Source organism: Cervus canadensis, chromosome 21, assembly GCF_019320065.1.
Source record: "Cervus canadensis isolate Bull #8, Minnesota chromosome 21, ASM1932006v1, whole genome shotgun sequence".
NCBI classification, from domain to species: domain Eukaryota; kingdom Metazoa; phylum Chordata; class Mammalia; order Artiodactyla; family Cervidae; genus Cervus; species Cervus canadensis.
This window is the reverse complement of record NC_057406.1, coordinates 49,542,878-49,564,845: the sequence shown is the minus strand read 5'-3', so window position 1 is coordinate 49,564,845 and position 21,968 is coordinate 49,542,878. Positions and strand designations below refer to the sequence as shown.

The 21,968-nt window shown below is 43.0% G+C and overlaps 1 protein-coding gene across 3 annotated transcripts in view; it reads left to right on the top strand.

Annotated features, from left to right (window-relative positions):
- The window catches only part of GNPTAB (N-acetylglucosamine-1-phosphate transferase subunits alpha and beta), a 78,401-nt gene that overhangs the window by 24,717 nt on the left and 31,716 nt on the right, over window positions 1–21,968 (top strand). For 2 of the 3 annotated variants that reach the window (XM_043440144.1, XM_043440145.1), the window contains exons 2-5: window positions 5,447–5,532; window positions 13,669–13,788; window positions 14,826–14,867; window positions 17,043–17,248. In XM_043440144.1, coding sequence (XP_043296079.1) covers window positions 5,447–5,532; window positions 13,669–13,788; window positions 14,826–14,867; window positions 17,043–17,248 — 454 coding nt within the window. Of the gene's footprint in view, window positions 1–5,446; window positions 5,533–13,668; window positions 13,789–14,825; window positions 14,868–17,042; window positions 17,249–21,968 lie in introns of those variants that run through there. The other variant, XM_043440146.1, reaches the window with a different exon arrangement.

The following is a 21,968-nucleotide window of genomic DNA, read 5'->3' as shown; positions in this document are numbered from 1 at the left end:
ACTAACATGGGATGAAAGGCAAATAGCAATAAAAAAGCTAAATGACGCAAGGCCAGAGGTTTTGCAAGGCAGTGGACAACTGATTTCCAAATAAGTGGTAGAGCTAGAAGTTATTCAGAGTTCTGAGAAGGAAGCATTCAGATTGGGCTGAGAATATGGAAAGGCTTTTTGCCAGAACAGAGGCTTGATTTTACAATAGTCGGTGTTTCTCTAACCTATTTGTCTTTTGTTTACTGCTAATAATTGCTGAAAACCATCTAATTCCACGTGTAAGTCTTTTTTTTTTTTTTTTTTTTTTTGCTTCCTTGTTGTTTGGAATGTGTTTGTAAGGTGTATATATAGAACAAACAATTTTATAATTGCGCAGATTTCTACTCTTGATAGTATTAAGAAAATAATTTGACACTAACCCTTAGATGAATTTTATTTGATTTACAAGTTTCCTTTTTTCATTCTTCAGACAGCATAATACTCATTCATCTAAAAAGTTTGGAAAGATTTTCATAATGATGTTTACTTGACAGGAATAGCAGAAAGGGAAATGGTTATGATGGGAGAGAATCAAGTTCAAATGTTGATGGGCTTAGGACCAAGAACAGAAGACCCAGAGAGGAGGTGAGGACAGGGAGAGACCCAGTGTCCTTATGGAGCTGACATGTGGGCATAGGAGGACCCTGTGATAGCCACACAGTTGGGTACCTCCTTAAGTCTTAACTTTAGGAATGGCAGGGATTTCAAAGACCGTTTGGTCAGGCCCCCTTCATTATACAGATGAAGGGATAGCCAAAAAGGCTAAATAATTTGCTCAGAGTCACTCATGTGCTTCCCAGGGGATGCTAGTGGTAAAAAACCCTGCCTGCCAATGCAGGAGATGAAAGAGTCGCAGGCTTGATCCCTGGGTTGCAAAGATCCCCAGGAGGAGGGCATGGCAACCCACTCCAGTCTTCTTTGCCTAGAGAACCCCATGGCCAGAGAGGAGCCTGGGGTGCTATGGTTTCTAGGGTTGCAAAGAGTTGGACACGACTGAAGTAGCTTAGCACACACGCATGCAGAGGTCACTCAAAGTGACAGAGCTGGGATGAAAACCCGCATCCCAAGTAATAACCCAGCATTCCTTCCATCTCCCCCAAGGTCTGAGAGTGGAGAACTCTGCACTAGAAGAGTGTTCCTAAGTGTGTTAGAGAAGGACCCTTCACTGTTGCTGTTCTTTCCAACACACTAGAGTGGTTTGGAGATGGAGAGATTAATTTATCTGATGAAGGAAGGCACGTTGTGTTCACACAGAGCACACCAGCGTTGCCCAGACATTGGTGAGGCTCGTGCTGTCTGCTGTTTTCGCCCCACCTTCTAGGTGGCCCTGCTAACTGAGGACAATTATATTGAGCTTTATTTTTTCTTATTTTACAAGAAAAATAGATATACTGGTTGTCCTTTTGCAAGCTACAGAGGAGTATTGATGGAGAATGGCTTCCTTTTGAGCTCATAAGCTGATACAGATACATACAATTGTATTACTGAATATAGATACATAGCCTATTATATATGTAGCAAAACAGATGGCGTTTCTTAGCTATGTGCCTGTCACTGGTTCGGTGCTGTTCGGTATCCAAGGTAGAGCCCATTTCTCCTCTGGGAGTCTGCAAGTCCAGGTGGGCGGGCCAGTTGTATGCACTTACAGCCTCACGTACACCATGACTAAAGCGGGACTCGCCAGCTCTCATCCCCTGTCCACTTGCTCCTCCCATGTCATTAAGTGGCCCTAGTCTGTGTTCAGTTACTCATTTCAGAAACGCTGGAAACCTCGCGATCGCCTTGATTCTCTTCCTCCCCTTCACTCCCCTCTCCCCCATCTGGGAACAGATCCCTCCACTGTTCCTTGTTTCCCAGATGAACTGCTGATGGACTTCCGTGTATCCTTTAAGACCCTGCTGATGTTGCTTCTTCAGGGCAGTCTTTCCCGGTGTCTTTCTGGAAAGAGTCAGGTGCTCCCTCAGTGCGGCTGTAGCCTGCAATAAAGTTCTTTATTAAAAATAATCAACTGTAGTTCTTTGAAGTCAGGTAACTTAGCTTAATTCTCTTTGTAAATATGGTACCAGGCACATTAGACTCAACACACTTTGAAATTAGTTGTTTTATTTATTTTTTGATTTTTTATTTTTCAAAAAAGTTTTTTTTGGCTGTGCTGTGCAGCATTCAGAATCTTAGTTCCCTCCTCTGGGGTTGAACCTGTGTTCCCTGCGGTGGCAGTGTGGAGCCTTGACTGCTAGACCGCCAGGGAAGTCCCTAAAATCAGTTGTTTTTGAAGCAGTGCTTCGAGTGGGAGAGTTAATTTGTGGTGTTTATGAAACATCCCAGTGAAGGGAGGTTGTGAAGGCAGGCAGAGGCCAGGTCTTGGAAAGTCTGAATGCCACAGAAGAAGCCAGTAGCAGCAATAGCTCATGAAGGTCCACTGGGCCTTCAGTGGAGCCAGATGGCGTGTGACTGCACTCTGGCCAATAAAAATGGAAGGGGTAGGTGCAGCTCCTGAAAGTCTCCTCAGAAGAGGGGCTCGTCTTCCCTCGCTCTCTCTTCTGTCGGCTGGAGTGAAATCTAAGTGCCCGGGGCTCTCCCGGTCATCGTAGTGTATCAGGGCCACATGCTAGGGTTGGTAGAGCGGGACCCCAGAAGAAGCCTTGGCAAGAGCGAAGGCCTTCCCGGAAGAGGAGCAGAATGAAAGGGCGCATTAAAAGGTCAGAGAGGTGGGATTGAGCTGGCAAAGGAGGCTGAAAGGGAGCCACCAGAGTGATGCGTGGAAAACCAAGAAAGTGGTTCAAGGAGGAGGCACTGGGTGACGCTGCCAGCTGAGTCAGATCGCAACCAGGAAATTGTCATTGGGTTTGACAGCTTGGAAGCCTTGGTAAGGCCAGTGAAGGGGTGAGAACGAAGTGGGGTTGGCGTGGCTGGAGGGTGGATAGGAGATGTCTCTCTGAAGATAGCTGCCCTTAAAGAGAAAGTTCTGGGTAGAGTGACTAAGATGGAGGGGGTTTGGAGGGGAGGGAACATTTCCCTGAGATGCTGGAATATGCCGATATGCTAATAGAATAACCCTCTTGAGAGGGAAAGAGAGAGGAGGCAAGGTCTTGAGAAGATGAGGTGTTGAGATCCAGACAGAGATTGGGTGTTTGCAAGGACGGGGGACACGTTCACGTGTGAGGCAGGTTTACAGATGTGGGGTGCACCCATGAGGGAGCGCCTATCCAAAGCTTTCCATTTTCTCCTGAAGTGTTGAGCAAGGTCAGCTGAAAGCTCACAGGCTGTGAGGTCACCATCCCCCGTGTCTTGTCCAGCTCTTCTGTTGTAGCTCGTGTTCTGTGCTGTAAAAAGCTCCCCGTGTTTTGGATGGATCGTGTAGCTGCCTTGAAGACCTCCAGGGCCCCCGTTTCCCACGGCACGCAAGGCAGGCCACCTTCAGGGCCCGGCTCCCTTTCCCCGGCCCCATCTCTCTTTAGGTGCTGCCTGTGATCCAGCCAAAACCAGCGGGACAGTTGCCCTCAAACAACCCCCATTGCTTCCTGCCAACCTTTGAACATGCCCTCCTGCACTGAACATGCTTTCCTGGCACTGACCTTTTCTCCCTACCTGTGAACTCATTCTCCAAGACCCAGTCCTCATATCACAATGCACTAAATCCCTTTGACTCCCCTCCCCCTTCCACCGGCCAGAAGCTGGGACTTTTATTTACACAATTATATAACTATCCTTTTGAATTTTTTTAAATTTTATTTTTTGGCCTTGCCACATGGTATGTAGGATCTTAGTCCCCCAGCCAGGAATCAAACCCATGGCCCCCATGCATTGGAAGCACAGTCTTAGCCACGGGACCCCCGGGGCAGTCCCTAACTATCCTTGTAGCTTATTCATTTGGATGGAGCACAGTATAGGGCAGGCACTGAGTGAATGGATGAATTTTGATTGCTTTACCTGTTTCTTTAGCAATTCTTTATTAAAAAAATTTTTTTGATGGAAATATAGTTGATTTACAATGTTAATTTCTACTGTACAGCAAAGTGATTCGGTTATGCATTTATATACATATACATTCTTCTAAAAATTCTTTTCCATTTTGGTTTATCATAGAATATTGACTGTAGCCTATCAGGCTCCTCCATCCATGGGATTTTTCCAGGCAAGAGTCCTGGAGTGGGTTGCCATTTCCTCCTCCAGGGGATCTTCCTGACCCAGGGATCAAACCCAGGTCTCCCACATTGCAGGCAGACACTTTACCGGCTGAGCCACCAGGGAAGCCTCTCTTAGATCCCTGTAAACCTTTGTTGTTTACCTGTTCTGTTTATATCCTCTGACCGAAACTCCCACTCCATCTGTCTCCCACCCGCTCCCGTTTGGCAAACACAGGTCTGTCTCCATGTCTGTGAGGCTGTTTCTGTTTCATAAAAGTGCATTTGTGTCATATTTTAGATTCCACATATATATATGTGTGTGTGTGTGTATGTATATATATGATGTTATATAGTATTTGCCTGCCTTTTTCTGACTTACTTGGTATGAAAATCCCTAGTTCCATCCATATTGCTGCAGATGGTGTTATTTTGTTGCTTTTTTTTATTGCTGAGTAGTACTCCATGGTGTGTGTGTGTGTGTGTGTGTGTGTGTGTGTGTGTGTATAAAACTGCATTTTTCTATCCATGCATCTGTTAAAGGATATTAGGTTTTCCAGTCTTGACTATTGTAAATAGTGCTGTTGTGAACACACTGTGCATGTATATTTTTGAATTATACTTTTGTCTGGATATGTGCCCAGGAGTGGGATTGCTGGATCATATGGCAGTTCTATTTTAGTTTTTGAGGAACCTCCTTGTTTTTTTTTTGAGGAATCTACTCTTTTCCATAGTGGCTGCATCAACTTACATTCCCACCAGCAGTGCAGGATGGTTCATCTCTCTCCACACTTTCCCAGGCATTTGTTATTTGTAGACTTCTTAATGACGGCCATTCTGACTGTGTGAGGTGGTATCTCATTGTAGTTTTAGTTTGTATTTCTCTATTATAATAATTATCAGTGTTGAACATCTTTTCATGTGCCTGTTGGCCATCTGTATGTCTTTGGAGGAATGTCTGTTCAGTTCTGCCTATTTTTCAATTGGATTGTTTGTTTTTTGTTGTTGAGTTGCATGAACTGTTTATATATTTTGGCAATTAAGCCCTTGTCGGTCACATCATTTGTAGATATTTTCTCCCGGTCTGTAGATTATCTTTTTGTTTTGTTTATGGTTTTCTTTGCTATGCAGAAACTTGTAAGTTTGATTAGGTCCCAATTGTTTATTTTTAATTTTATTTCTATTGCCTTGGGAGTCCTTTGGCAATCCTTAATGAAATTAAGATGAAATGAAAGTTATATACTCTCAATATTTGATGCAAAGTAAACGTTTCTTTTTCTTTCTTTCCCTAGGTGGTTCTGGAATGGAGCCGGGATCAGTACCATGTTTTGTTTGATTCCTACAGAGACAACATTGCTGGGAAGTCCTTTCAGAATCGGTGAGAAGAAACCACTTTTGGAGAGTAGCTTTTTTGGGCTCAAATGATAAGTTGTGAAATCACCCATGCTTTATATGGAACAGTTGAAGGGGTCTTTCCAAGTTGTAGGTATCATTTAGCTTGTTTAAAACGACTCGCACATGAAGGAACCTTGTAATCCGTCCTCCCGTTTCTCGGGATGACAAATTTGATTCTCAAAAAGCAATCCTGCCTTGCTGAGTATTGAGTACTTTAAGTTACATGAGCTCACTCTGTTCTTGACCCAGTTGTGTGAGATAAAGATGATTCCATCCCCCTAGGATGAGAAAGCCAGATGGCTACACTGTAGCCACTTCCAAGCCCCAGCCAGTGTTTTGCCCATCACTGTGTTTATAACCAGGGCGTCTGCTGTGGCATCCACCAGGACCCTCACGTGCCCTTGTGGTCACCGCACCTTACTGCCTCGCTATGGGGAGCAAAGAACCTCACACGTGGGGTCTTTTTCTCCCTAAGGCCAAGCTTCTTGGTGCAGCCACTCCTGAATGCTGCCTTCACCCTTCTTCTTCCTTGGAGACTTTTTTCCTGCCTCACGAGGCAGACCTCAGAGTGCAAGCAATCTTTTCCAATATCCTCCTTCCCTTCTCGCAGCTAAAATGAATCACACAGGCTCTTTTCCTGTTTTGCCTGTTACTTGCATTGTTTTATATCATAAAAGCAATATATGTTTGTGGTTGAAAACAGTTGAAGCAGTACAGAAAAGTAAAAAGTAAAGCCTATCTCTGCCTCATTCTGAATTTCACCTGACCCAGAGCAACCATGGCTAATGAATTTTTGTTTTGGATTCTTCTGGTGTCTGTCCTTTTAACCTAAAAAAAAAAAAAGAATGGAGAACAGAATTGTCTCCTTTTTGACTTACTTTGTGCAGTATCTGTTGACTCCTTTCCATTGTAATGGCACAAGGCTAGTCGCTGGAGGGCATAGAGCAGGGGGTGACCAAAAACAAATGTGGGGCAGCCAGTAAAGATAGTTAACCTCTTAGAAGACATCTGTCTAACTATCAAAGACTGTAATCGGAAATTTCCCTAGATCCTGACTGTTTATTTTCCCTGGAGAATAGACTCCATGAGTCCTCTTTGCCTGCACTGAACTAGAAAATCTAGTAAAAATATAACTAGTATTGGTGTTGATTGGTGCACCTTGAACATTTTCTGGGAGTGCCTCTAGACTACATCAGCAATTTATATGAAGCTCTTGTTTCTGTTTAGAATTACTGCTTGGCACCTCCATCCACTTGTTGTGAGTGCCTATGTGGTTCCTATCAAATAAGTAGTTTTTTTAAAAAAGCTATGCCAATTAGACTTAGATGTATGCACTATTATAGTCTGAACATCTCAGCAAGGAAGGGCTGCGGGATTCCTTGAGTTCACTTAAAGCTTTCCTCTTTAGTCCTTAAAGCATCCTGTGTGTGAATGGCATCCCTGAATTTGCTCCTTCAATTAAGGTTGAATCTTTGAGCCCTACTCTGTTTTAGATGCTGAGGTCTGACTCCCTACTATAAAGCATTTTGCAGTCAAGTAGGGGAGATAGCTGATCAACAAGTACCTAAGGAAGTAGGGAAACTCTAGATCTTTCTCTTAGGAGCTCTTAAAACAACAGTTTCCAAAGACCCAGGGGGTGGGGGGCAGTTGGGGGGGGGGGCGGCAGTGGAGCCAAAGCTACTTTTAGGACAACACTGAGGTGTTACTTGTCTTTTTTATTGCGTTGACATTTGCACTCATCGTGTGAAAGCCATGGTGGGTACAATTGCAACACCATTATCCTCTCTGCAGGGGTCAGAAAAATGCTGAGTTTGCTTAAGAGTGTTTCTGAAACGTTAATTTGATTATATCTTGGCCCTGTGAGTACACCTTTTCTTAACGTTGTGCGCGATGCAGTGGAAAGCACACATCAAGGACCAGATGGTGACTGTCTTGAGGAAAAGCCCTCATGCAGTTGTTTTGAGTTGCAACCTCAACTTGGTTTATTTTATGGATCACCATTGTTATTACTTGGAAGGACAGATGACGGTGTCAGTACTCAGGCTTGGTTATATTTGGCAGGTATTTTCTTTGCCGTGAACAAAGCAATCCTGTCTTTGAAGGGAAAGAAACAAAGTCATTATTGCCAGTGATAAAATTTGAGCTTTCAAGTGAAAATCAGAATTTAAGAAAACTTGTTTCCACCCCTGTGAGCCTAACATTTCACAATATTATATAAAGACTTTGATTAGATTTGCAGCATTATCCAAGAAAATCACATTTGTTAATATTATGTAAGAAAATTAAGGAAATATATGTCACCATTTGGCTGAGCTGCATACCTCAGTAAGCTTTTGTTTTCCAGATAACCAATGTATTGATGTTATAGAATTTTACACAGATAAAAGCCATTCAGTGTGCAAGAAAGACCTATGGATTTTAATGTAAAAGCACAAAAAGTTTACTAATATGGTTTCAGATTATACATTGCAGCTGATTTTTAAGAAACTACCACTTATTTTGGTGTGGTATCAAATAATATCCACCACTGTTTGAAAAGGCTATTAAAATGCCCCTTCCCTTTCGAACTGCGTATCTGTAAGCCTGAATTTTCTTCAACCCAGACAACATCTGGGAACAGATTGAATACCGAAGATTGAGACGCTTCCTTGCTTCTCCTGTCATTAAAGAGATGTGGGGAAATGTAAAGCAATGCCTCTCACTGAATTTTTGTTTCGTTTCTTGAAAAATACTACTGTTTTCATTTAAAACAGCACATGAAGGGATCTACTGTTGTTTTAAAATGAATTAATATTTTTTGAATGGCTGACTAATTTTTGAAAATGGCAAGTGTGGGTATTTACAACCTTTAAACAAGCTTTGGGGCTCCTTAAGAATTTTTAATTGCGTGAAGTGTCTGGACCTAAAAAGTCTGAAAATCATTCCTTAACACAGCAGTCCTCAAGCTTCAGTGTGCAGCAGAATTCCACAGAGGGCTTGACAAAATGGAGTTTCTCCCCACCTCCAGAGTTTATGCATCTGTAGGTCTCAGGGTTACAGAGAATTTTCATGTCTTAAAAAGTTCACTGGTGATACTGAAACTGCTGGTTTGGTGACCACACCACGAGAACTGTTGCGTTAACAGATTCGTAATGAGAAGTAATCTTCCTACTTCTCCAGTTTTTATTTTAAAACAACGCTGATTGTCCTAAGAAAAGCTCGAAATGGCTGTCTTTTTTTACCCCAGCATTTGTGAGTACTCAGCCTGCTCTGTCTGATGCTGTCCACACGCCGATTGTGCACTGACGCATACCTCTCAGCCTTGACAGAGCCTCAGAACTTTTAGAAGGAAAATCAGCTCACATAATCTAGATACAGAGGTCAGCTCTCTTAATCATGTTCTCTTTCTAAAGAGCATGTGTGTGTTCTCAGTACTTCTTATAATTTTGTTGTTGTTTAGCGGCTAACTCTTTGTGACCCCCAAGGACTGTAGCCCACAATGCTCCTCTGTCCGTGGGATTTCCCAAGCAAGAATTCTGGAGTGGGTTGCCATTTCTTTCTCCAGGGGATCTTCCTGACCCAGGGTTCAAACCTGAGTCTCCTGTATTGCAGGCAGATTCTTTACTGCTGAGGAACTAGGGAAGCCCCTCCTAATTTTAGGTTGTATTAAAATGTATTTTGATTTTTATGCAGGGATATTTCAAAATTACCTAATTTTGATGATGACAAGAAAAGGTAATATTACATGGATGTTGGTGGTTGGATAGCATCACCAATTCAGTGAACATGAACTTGGGCAAACTCTGGCAGATAGTGAGGGACAGGGAGGCCTGGTGTGCTGCAGTCTGTGGGACTGCAAAGAGTCAGACGTGACTTAGCGACTGAAGAAAAGCACCATAACATCATATGTTCTGGTATGTTTTAAAATAGCCATAATGTTTATAGGAAGTTTTCAGTGTTTTGCTAGTGTTTCTGCATGTCTTTTTAATGTTGTCCCTGAATGAAAAAAAAAATCCCATTCTCTATGCCAGTACCAAGTGAATATATAAATTATATACTGCTACTAATTGTGAGGCAGTAAGTCTCTCTAGAGCTCAGTTTCGTCATCTCTAAAATGCAGATATTAGATGAAGTGTGAAGTCTCTTCCAGCTTTGGCTCTCCGATGCTGTTTATGCTCTAAGTTTTCTTCTCTGCTTTATGCGATGTGGGACCAAGGGACTGTTAAGTGCCTTCACATTCATTTAAACTAAAGTGATTAAAATAAGAGTGGTATCACTGTCACCACGGCTTTGGTTCTGAATCATAGATCACTTATTTAGTCTTCAGCTCTAAGATAAAGGCTTCCTTCTCATCTGAAGACTAAGATAGTGGTCTGTGGTTAGAATGAAAGCCTCAGACTCACTGTGACCATGTCTAATAAGTAGAAAAACAACTGACTCACTGGCCAGGGGCAGATCACAGGATCTTCTTAGGGTTGTCAGTTTAACACCAGAGAGTTAAGTTGATCATATAATGCAGTCTTACTAAAAGAGCCAGGACATAAATGAATTATATATTTAATGTTGCTTTCCTTGGTAGAGCTTGTAGAGATAATCTCTTGACTATTAAAACAATCTTTAATAGCTGATGGTTACTTTTAAAGGCAACCTTTGGAATGTATAGATTTCTCCTTCCTTTTTAAAAGCCTTTCTGAAATATGTCACTTAAGTGGGATTTTTTTGTTGTTGTTGTTAATTTTTTGTCTAAACGTAGACCACCTGTGACCTAACTTACATGTGGGTAATGTGAAACTTTTTTTTTTTTTTTAAAGAGAAGAGACCGCTGTTTATGTTGAGGGAATGAACTGATAGTTATTTAGACAATAAATACATATTAAACCCCACTGTGTCTCAGGCAATATTCCTAGGCACATAGTGTTGAACAGGAGGAACTCACTGACCTCACACAGAAGTGATATTTTAGTGGGGAGCGGGGGCTTTTATTTATTTATTTTAATTAAAAAAAAAAGTGAACTGTAATCTACATATAAGTCAGTAGTTCTCAAAGTGAGTTTCTGGACCAGCAGCACTGGCATTACCTGGGAACTTGTTAGGAATGCAGTTTCTGGGGCCCCAATCTAGACCTAATCAATGAGAGACTCTGTAGATGGAGCCTAGCCACCTGTCCAACAAGTCCTATAGGTGCTTCTGATGTCTGCTGACATTCGGAACCACCCATATAGAAACATGCAGAAGAAAATCAAGAGAAGGTGGTGTTTGCATATCATGACAGTAGGGAGCGAGAGCCTGAGAGTGTATGGGAAAGAGAGGAAGTAATTAATGAAGATGGGCACGGAACGCATGACACCATTTCTGCCTTAGAGATGCTCGGTGTAGTGGAAGACAGAAAAATGGTACAGCCGGTATGCTAAGGACTCCTTAGAGTAGGGAGTACAGTGGAAGTTGCCTGTTAGGCAGTCCGTTTTCTTTGTGAGCGGTGAGGAATGAGGAAGTGGTTAAAAGAAGCATGAAAGGAAGGATATTCTGAGCAGAGGGAGAAGTGTGTTCAAAGGTACAGAAGCCTGCAAGCTCTTGCCTGTCTGGGTAAGGGCATATAGCTGGCACGTGGAGGTGCCAGGAGGTGTGGATTATGGAGTTTAGATTGCACTCTGCAGGCAGTGATGCACCTTGATGGGAGGACTCATAGACGTTCAGCCGTCACTTGTGCCTGAGTGTGAGGTGATTGCTTCCACATTTTTCCCCGTGAGACTCTGGGTCCCCTGGTCCCTCTTTGACTCTCGTCTCTTCTTAGGTTCTTCCCTGTGGTCCTGTTTCTTTCTGCCACACTGGCCTCTCATTCTTTAACTCAGGGCATTTGCACAGGACACTTCCCTTCTCTGGGCTCTGCTTGCCCAGTTGCCCACGCGGCAGCTTCCTCACTTCCTTAACCTCTTTGCTGAAATGCCAGCCTTCCCAGGAAGGCCATCTCTGATCTCCCTATTTAAAACTGCCCCCCCACCCCACCCCACAAGACCTAGACACACAGTATATCCCCCTTTCTGCTCCATAACATTGAACATCATCTGACTTCATTTATTTGGTTTATTTCCTGACTCCACCTTTCTAGAATGCAGGCATGCATTTCGGTCTGTTCTGAGTCCCCAGCACTGAGACAGTGCCTGGCGCGGCACACGCTAGCGCTCAGGAAACAGTTATTCAATCAGTGGATAAACACCTCTTTCATTCAGTCATCTCATCTTCTTTTAAGCTACAAGTGATTATCTCTCTATCTTTATCCCCCAAACCGCCTTATTTCCCCCGAGATTATTAACCTGTGGCCAAAGCAAAGATTCTCAAACGTTTTAGTCTTTGGAGCCCTTTGTGCACCGGGGGCCCAATCCTGTGCCTGACCTGTGAGGAGGACAAAAAGGAGGGTAAGCTTGGGTCCTTGGCCTAAAAATAAACCCCCCCCCTCACACCCCCTAAAAAAAATAACCCTGAAAGTGTAGTGTTCCTTGGAAAAGATCAAACCTGAAACAGAATCATCCAAAATATGTCTTACGTTACCATGAACTCTCTAGTATAGCTCCAGAGCAGGCTCTGAAAGATGGGTAGGATCTTGGTAAGTTGATGAAGGAAAGGAGGAGAAAACTTTTAGCAGGGGTTAATCCCGTGGACGGAGGAGCCTGGTGGGCTGCAGTCCATGGGGTCGCTAAGAGTCGGACACGACTGAGCGACTTCACTTTCACTTTTCACTTTCATGCGTTGGAGAAGGAAATGGCAACCCACTCCAGTGTTCTTGCCTGGAGAGTCCCAGGGACGGGGGAGCCTGGTGGGCTGCCGTCTATGGGGTCGCGCAGAGTCGGACACGACTGAAGCGACGTAGCAGCAGCAGCAGCAAACCCGAGATGGACCTTAGACAGGACAGTCAGGAATTAAAAGCCTGCCTGACATCTGGGCTTCCCCGGTGGCTCAGATGGTAAAGAATCCGCCTGCAATGTGGGAGACCTGGGTTTGATCCCCGGGTTGGGAAGATCCTCTGGAGAAGGGAACGGCTACCCACTCCAGTATTCTTGCCTGGAGAATTCCATGGACAGAGGAGCCTGGCCGGCTACAGTCCTCGGGGTCACAAAGAACTGGACACGACTGAGTGACCGTCACTTCACTGACTCCTTAGGTCATGGGTATGATGGATAGTGAGGGGAAAATCGAGCAGGTTTGGGAAAGTCTTCTATGATAGTGTCTCAAGTAAATCATCGAGCTCCCACCTGCCAGGCACAAATCCTAGTCCGCAGGGTACTTTAGGGAACAAAGCAGATGTGATTCCTGCTGCTGTGGAGCTTACATTCTAGGGGAGGCACACAGGAATTACCAGTGTATGTAGCGTGTCAGTTATTTAATATGTTAGGAGATTACTGCTATGAAAAAAGAAAAAAACAGGGTCCAGCAAACAGGATTGGGAGGGACCCAGCTTGGGGGCAACAGAAAATGGGAAGTCTGTGGCATTAAATGGGTAAGTCTTCGTTGTGGAAAGTGAAAGTCGCTCAGGTGTGTCCAATTCTTTTCGACCCTGTGGCCTATACAGTCCATGGAATTCTCCAGGTCAGAATACTGGAGTGGGTAGCCTTTCCCTTCTTCAGGGCATCTTCCCAACCCAGGGACGACCCAGGCCTCCCGCATTGCAGGCGGATTCTTTACCAGCTGGGCCACAAGGGAAGCCCCAACATTGTGGTCTGCTGGCTGACTTTTTTGGGGGTCATTTTGTTTAAGCTTCTAATTTCTTTTCTGTGTTTGACTGCATTTGTATCCCAGCTTCCTCATTTGCTAAACTGAGAATGTAGCAGTTTGAGCTTCCAAGACCTCCTCTACAGTCTTAGAATGGAAAGGACAGCAGCCTCTTTACAGGGTGGTTGTGATGATCAAATGATACAAAACTACATCAAGCGTCTAGCAGAATGCAGCTCGCAGAGAAGGTCCTCAGTAAATATTACTGCCCCAGCCCCAGTTTCAAAACATGCAAGTCTGTGATATGCACCATGGTTGGATTACCTTTTTGTTGATATTCTTTCATAACCTCTGAGCTTGATCCCTGTATGCTCTTCTTATTCCCAAATATATTGGAAAAATGTGTATAAGCCGGAGGACTTACGGGTTTCCCTAGGCTCTGTCTGCCCATGCCGATCGACGTGGTTTACACCTGGGTGAATGGCACAGATCTTGAACTGCTGAAAGAGCTGCAGCAAGTCAGAGAACAGATGGAGGAGGAGCAGAAGGCAATGAGGTAAAACTGATTGGATTGTTAAGAGAACGAAACACAGCACATTCTACAGTTATAAGTAACGTACACTTCAGAAGGTGAGATGATGCTCACGTTGTTGTCCAAACAAGAACCTGCATCTCACGTTCATGCCGTTACACGATTCTGGCAGTCAGGCATCGACCCCTGTTTCTCGGTGCCCAGCGAGGACTTGGCCACTTTGGCGAGATCCTGGCCTCACCCTGCCAGGTGGCCACAGTCTCATGAGCGTGGTGCTCTGGGTCTCTGAGGGCCGAAAGGTGGAGGAGCCACCCAGGGGAGCCCTGGTCTTCCTTCTCATTTAGCCTGAGTCCCAGGTGTGACAGTTTCATGAAGTAAGGTTTTGTTATGCAAGACAGCTGGATTAGTCCCTTGAAAATAGACCTGTAGACATAACTTTTCTTCCATTTGATAAAGGTAGTAAACAGTATGTTTGTCACCCTTTTTAATATCGAACAGTACACTATGGAATTAGAAACCTGGGTAGTTGTTTTAATGGAATTTTGATTATTTTATTTACTTTATCTGGGAAACGTACAGTGAGTTTCTGGAGAACCTTCTGAACCAGAGGTCTGGCTGATGTACTTTCCCCTTCGGTTCCTCAGGAGTGTTTACCGGGAACCCCCTACTCGTTTCTCTGTAAATGTTACGGGCGCCCCAGTTTCAGGCCTTTGGCCCTGCTGTGCTGCAGACATTTGTCTGTCTGTCTCTCTCTTCTCTCTGCGCATGGAAATGACTGTGATAGCCTCGTTCCAGTTTTACTACAAAATGTAAAAGCTTATGTTTTAAGTAAATTTTCCTGGTTACTATGGATGGGACATGATAATATTTGTAGATTATATCTTATTAAAATGTAGAATTTATTATGCATAAATATCATACACAGGGGACAGTACTTTTAACCTACTGGTTGGTCCTTGTGGGGTAACCAGGAAAATCAGTGTTGTTAAATTCCCTCATATTCTCATGTAAGGCTAACACTTGTCCATGTGTGTGTAATGAAATCTGTGTCCTTTCACTAGAGAAATCCTTGGGAAGAACACAACAGAACCAACTAAGAAGAGGTAAGCAGTTTGTTTTTCCTCTCAGGAGTGAAAATCAAAGGAGAGAAGTGAAATGTCCAGATTTTTCTTCCTTGCTTTTGTGGCTACATGGTATTTTTTGCTTACTCTTGCTCCTGTTCAGTCACTCTTCCCTAAATTGAGTGCATACGTTACATGAGAACAGAACGGCAGAGTTGATTGAGAGCTCTGATTATTCTTGCTGTAGGTAACCGAAGCTTTATCGTTTCTAGATGCATTAGGTAGCGTTTTTCTTCTTTGCCCTTGCTGTTCATCTGTCTTGATGTGCTATTCTCTTGGTCCACTCAAATCTAACTTATACCTAGTGTTTTCATTTATAGGATCTATGTCCATTGTTTCATTATGTGTTCAATGTATATTTCCTTATCTTTAAAAGCCAACATAATCATATGTCTTATATCTAAGGATTTGGGAAGGAGATTTAACCCAATGACAAGAATCAGATTATTTCTCTTCATTGGAATCGTACCTGACACTAAATAGGCCCTTAACACAAGACTGTCGCACGAACAAGCGGAAGTCTGTTAACTGCCACTTGCCCACTGAACCATCAGACTTAAAATAGAAGAGTTATTCATAGAAGTGATCCAGAAGTGCCTTCTGAATCATCTCTTAATGTTAATTATGCATATTTATTTATAAATATCTATTGCTAATACTGTTATTTTTAAATGACTTTGAAATTAAAGCTGTGATGCAACGTTACAGAAAGGTCAAGAGGAAAGGAAAGAACAAGCTCACGTAATTCTGTGGCCCTTACTCCATAACTATGATCCTTTTCTTATTTCTTTTTCATGCACGTATTTATAGTAAACAGTTTCTCATCTGTACAGTTTTGTATTCTGTTTTTTGTTTTATGTAATCGTACATATTTCTATGTTATCTTACTACTTCTTACTTATCCATTTTAATAGTTATATAATATTCCATAAAGTGTACTGTAATTTGCTGAATGTTGGGAACTGCTGTATTTTCACTACTGATGCTATCTTTGGGTCTGTGGCATTTTCTGCATGTGGGTTTGTCTGTTTTTCCTGTTTTTGTTTCTCTTCCACTTGGACTACATTCCTGGACATAAACTGCTTCGGAAGAAGCACACGTGTGTTTTCATGGGTCTGATGGAGGTGTGGGGGGGTGTGTGTGTGAGTCACGCAGTCGTGTCTGACTCTTTGTGACCCCACGGACTGTAGCCCGCTAGGCTGCTCTGTCCATGGAGTTCTCCAGGCAAGAACTCTGGAGTGGGTTGCCATTCCCTTCTCCAGGGTATCTTTCTGACCCAGGGATCAAAGCTAGGTCTCCTGCATTGCAGGCAGATTCTTTACCATCTGAGCCACCAGGGAAGCCCATATGTATACATAATGTATGTGTATATATTAGCAAATTGCTTTTGCAAAGAGGAAATGGGGAATTCATCTGGAGGGACACTGCAGAGTTTGAGAAAGGTAGGCATGCTACACTTGGACAAACATTGCCTCTTCATATTTTGAGGGGTGCTAATTTAGTAAGCTAAAGGTCATCATTTTCTTTGCATTTCTTTGACCATTGATAGGTTTCACAGTTTCATGTATTGTTTATTAACTGGTCATAGCTCCTACCTTCTGAATTCTCTGTGGCCACTGACTGTTATCCTAGGTGTTTCTTATGTTTAGGCAGGAATATTTCATGTAAATCCATCACGCTGTGTCACATTTGCTTTTGTTTGCCTTGTGTTCTGTTATATTCAGGGCACTCAGTTTTATTCTAGTTGGAATTGGTAAACTGTATCTGATGACATTGTTAACCAGAATTTATCTACTTCCTAACCTGTCTAATCATGGGCTTTACTGGAGTTACAGATAATGTTGAAAACAATAGTAATGAAATGCTTAATTTCTTGTGCACCTTTGAGTTAGTAAATTTTGTGGCAGTCTTACTTTATTAATAAGAGTTGGAAAGCTCTATCTTTTGAGTTGCACTTGTTTAATAATTTTCTACCAGACTTGCTAACTTACTAAATTTTTATATTCTTGAAATAGAACTCCTTGTTTATTGAGCATTTATGATTTTTAAATAAAACACAGAAGAAACACCTGTAAAATTTAGTGGTAACCAGTGGGCATCTCAGCGTTGCTTACATTTTTCAAGCACGTGGTTGTGAGCGTGTTCGTGTCTTTCCAGTGAGAAGCCTCTGGAGTGTTTGCTGACGCACTGCATTAAGGTGCCAATGCTTGTCCTGGACCCAGCCCTGCCCACCAACATCACACTGAAGGACCTGCCATCTCTTTATCCTTCTTTCCATTCTGCCAGTGATGTATTCAACGTTGCAAAACCAAAAAACCCTTCCACTAACGTCTCAGTTGTTGTTTTCGACAGTACTAAGAACGGTAAGATCTTCTTGTGGGTATTTTAAAGTCTTGATATCATTGGATGCTGGGATAACAAAAGTTTGAATGGAACAGAATTGATTAAGTTTTTAAAAAATGCCTGATAAACTAAAAATATAACAGGAAGCAGAAGAGCTGCCATTGTATTTCAGAAAGGGGTTATATATATTTCATTCTGTGTAATACACATGCCAGCCTGAATGCTGAGGTCAGGTCCTGAAACCTGGAACTCAACGTGTACTGTATTCTCTTGGCTGTGTGTTATTCTGGAGGCTTTTTTTTTTTTTTAAACCATATAATTCCTCAGTGAGGTTGTCTTCTGCAGCTTGGATTGACCATACTTGGAGCATTCATGCTGAATGTTCTGAAACGTCTGGTTATGCAGTTGATTTGGCCAGATAGTATCATTAAATGTGTAATTCTTGGCATAAAACGTGCACCCACATCCTTCGAGATCCCGTCCTCCCATCTGGCCACTGAGCTGCTGAGCCCCACGCCTGTGTCTCCCTCCGTAATCCTTCCTCTTGTCTCTTATCCTTCCTCGGCGCTGAGCTGCGCTCCCCAGAACCGCTGTTTTCCCTTGTGTAAGATGAAGGCTGCCTCGTCCCCTTTACAGTTCTCTTCTCAAGTTCTCATTCTGGAACTGTCTTTGACCTGTTCTTACTCTAATCTGTAATCAGCCGCATCCTATGAGCTGCTTTTTTTTTTTTTTTTTTTCAAGAATCTTATCTTTCATACTTAATCAGATTTCCTCTACACCAGACCAAATTTCTTCACTCAGTTCCAGTAATAGAATCCTGTCTGCTCTGTCTACCTCTAAAGTTCTTCTCGGATCTGTCCAGCACATAACTGATAAAATCAGCGTTTTCCAACCTGTTTACAGCTGCTCTCTCTGGAGAGAATAATAGTAGTAAGTATTTGTTTTTTACGTGGATACAAACCCTCTTGCTGGTGGTCCAGATGGAGGTTTAGTTGCCTTGGTCATGCCCGTCATCCCCTTGCTTCCCAGCCCTCCTTGCATCTCCTTGCAACTGTCAGTGTCTTTACGCACAGATTGTTGCCTGTCCCACCCTTCTTCCTCTCCCAGCCCATCTCCTGGTCTTTGTGTGTGTGTCTGTGTGTGTGTGGCTGTGCCATATGGCTTGTGGGATCTTAGTTCCCTGACCAGGGACCGAAAGCCCTGGCATTGAAAGCACAGAGTCCTAACCACTGGACCACCAGGGAATTCCTGCCGTCGCCTGTTCTTTCCAGCCCCATCTCCACTGCTGTCTCCATGAGGATCCTGGACTGGGACATTCACAATGATTTTATTTTTCTGTATCCCTGTAGCACTTGTAATCTAGCTCACAGCTTAGTTTTTGACTGCATTGGAGTTTCTGGGGTTCTCATCGAATTTCTTCCCAGCAGAAACCTCCTCACCAGTTTGTGTGCTGAACAGTGTCTAACATAGTGCTCATTTCCTGGTACTTACTCTTTGTGATTTGAAAGGTCCAAGTGCAGACATCTCCCCCTTCACATTACCAACCTGTTTCTGAACTATCTTGTATAGAAACTTATTTTTAAAATTTATGCTATATTTTTAAATATATAGGGAAAGTAAAGGATAATTTTTGACAAATTTAACAAGCTACATGATTTATTGTTTGTCTGAGTTTAGCTTTCAGTTCAGTTCAGTTATGTCCGACTCTTTGCGACCCCATGGACTGTAGCAACCCAGGCTTCCCTGTCCATCACCAGCTCCCGGAGCTTACTCAAACTCATGTCCATCGAGTCGGTGATGCCATCCGACCATCTTATCCTCTGTCGTCCCCTTGTCCTCCTGCCTTCAGTCTTTCCTAGCATCAGGGTCTTTTCAAATGAGTTAGTTCTTCGCATCAGGTGGCCAGAGTATTGGAGTTGGAGTTTCAGCATCAGTCCTTCCAATGAACACCCAGGACTGATCTCCTTTAGGATGGACTGGTTGGATCTCCTTGCAGTCCAAGGGACTCTCAAGAGTCTTCTCCAACAGCACAGTTCAAAAGCATCAATGCTTCAGCACTCAGCTTTTTTTATAGTCCAACTCTTACATCTGTACATGACTACTGGAAAAACCATAGCTTTGACTAGACAGACTTTTGTTGGCAAAGTAATGTCTCTACTTTTTAATATGCTGTCTAGGTTGATCATGGCTTTCCTTCCGATGAACAAGTGTCTTTTAATTTCATGGCTGCAGTCACCATCTGTAGTGATTTTGGAGCCCAAAAAAATACAGTCTATCACTGTTCCATTTTTCCCCATCTATTTGCTATGAAGTGATTGGACCAGATGCCATAATCTTAGTTTTCCTAATATTGAGTTTTAAGCCAAATTTTTCACTCTCCTCTTGCACTTTCATCAAGAGGCTCTTTAGTTCTTCTTTGCTTTCTCCATAAGGGTGGTGTTATCTGCATATCTGAGGTTATTGATATTTCTTGAAATCGTGATTCTAGCTTGTGCTTCATCCGGCATTTCGCATGACATACTCTGCATATAAGTTAAATAAACAGGGTGACAATTTGCAGCCTTGATGTACTCCTTTCCCAATTTGGAACTGGTCTGTTGTTCCATGTCCAGTTCTAACTGTTGCTTCTTGACCCGCATACAGATTTCTCAGGAGGCAGGTCAGGTGATCTGGTATTCCCATCTCTTTAAGAATTTTCCACAGTTTGTTATGATCCACACAGTTAAAGGCTTTGGAGTAGTCAATAAAGCAGAAGTAGATGTTTTTTTGTACCTTGCTTGCTTTTTCGATGATCCAGTGGATATTGGCAATTTACTCTGATAACACTTCACCAGAAGAGAAAAAGGCATGATATTATGTTAGCAATTATAACTCAGTTATAAAGTCTATGGAGAGAAGCTTGGGTTTTCCTCTACTCATTTTATGACATGTCGAAGATGTAAAAGATTGTAAAGTTTGGGGTTTCCCTGGCCGTCCAGTGGTTAAGACTCCACACTTCCCATGCAGGGGGTATGGGTTCGATCACTGGTCAGGGAACTCAGATCCCACATGTGGCCAAAAAAAAGGATTGTAATGTGTGATATAGGTAAGATTCATAGTAAGTAATAGTCTCTTAAACACTGTTTTTTAATTTCCACTTGGGTTTTTATTTGACTGTCCTGCTTATCACATTGACTCATTTAGTAAATATTTGTTGAGCCACTGCCCTGACTTGGTTGTTATTTTAGGCAAACAGCAGAGGAAAAAAGGGCACATTCCTACCTTCATGTAGCTTCCATTTTTAGTAGGCCACAAACTTGCTCTTTTATCATGCTTAGGTATCTAGATCACGGATAGCAGAATTGTTTCATAAAGGACCAGGTAGTAAATAGTTTAGGCTTTGTGGGCTAAGAGGCAAAATGCCAGGTATCATGTAGGTATTTGTATGAACATTCAGCTGTATAAAAATGCTAACATTGTTTTTAGATCGGGGCCATGCTGAATTCAGCAGTGGCTAGATTTTGGACCATGGACTGCCAAACCCTGATCTAGATTAAGAAATTTTAGCCATGTTTGGCATGTTAAAGATAATCTCATTTAACCTCTTTCCAGTTAATCATCGAGATCTGTTGGTTGGTTTTTTTTTTTCCTTCTGAAATGTGTCATTTCTGCCCTCTCCTGATCACCCTACCACTTCCGCTGTGTCCCGGACTGCCGATTGGACAGGACTTCAGCAGTCACACGGTCCAGCCCTGCACCCAGGACCCACATCTCAGCAAAATGGGCTTTCCAGTCAAGCTTGTCTCCTTTGATGTTTAGGAAATGAATTTCCCCGTGACAATTGATTCTGCCTCTGGACTACATTGATTTTTACAAGGAACTACGAAGTGCTTGCTTACAGCTTTGTCAGCCTGGTTCAGTTGTGCCCTTGGGATCCTGTGGGGCCAGTCCCTGCCCTGTGTAGCATCTCTTCTTCTTTAGCTGTCTGTTAGGTACTTGACTGCACCCTCGTTTGATCCTCTCAGAATGAACTTTAGTTTCTATTACCTTTAAAGTGTTTCAGCTGGAATTGAGCACTATTCCAATGTGGTTCAGTCTTCAAAGAGATCGGGACTATTTCTTCACTGTTTATCAAGTGCATACTATATGCCCGATGCAGAAGTGAACAGATGGACAGAAATCCCTGCCCTCATCAAATTTACATCTTGGCCCAGGGCTCAGACAACTGATACAGCATACAGGTTAAATCCTATAGTTTGTAGAAGATGAATGCTATAGAGAAAAACAGGACAGGGGAAATTGGGGGGCGGGTAGGGCAGACTCCCCGAGTGGGTGATTTTTGATAAAAATTTGAAGGAGGCGAGAGAGCCTGCCACATGAGTCTGTGGGCAAGCAGCGCTTCTCCATATTTCCCTATATACAGGGTAAGTGGGATAGCCAGTGGGAGGCCCCGAGGCAGGAGTCTGTCTGACATGTTGGAAGAAGGGCAGGGAGGCCAGTGTGGCTAGCACAGAGTGAACGAGGAGAGAGCAAGCGATGAGCCCAGAGAAGCAACAGGCACCAAATGGTACAGGCTTTTGCCTTTAAATCAGAGTGTGTTGCGGAATCAGTCATTGAAGGGTTTTGTGATCTGACTTATGTTCCAGAAGAATCAGTCTGGCTGCTATAGTGGGAACAGACTGAGGAGGGGCAAAGGTTGTAATAACTGAGGTAAGAAGGAAAGGGGCTTGGATCAGTGTGGTGGTGAGAAGTGGTTAGACT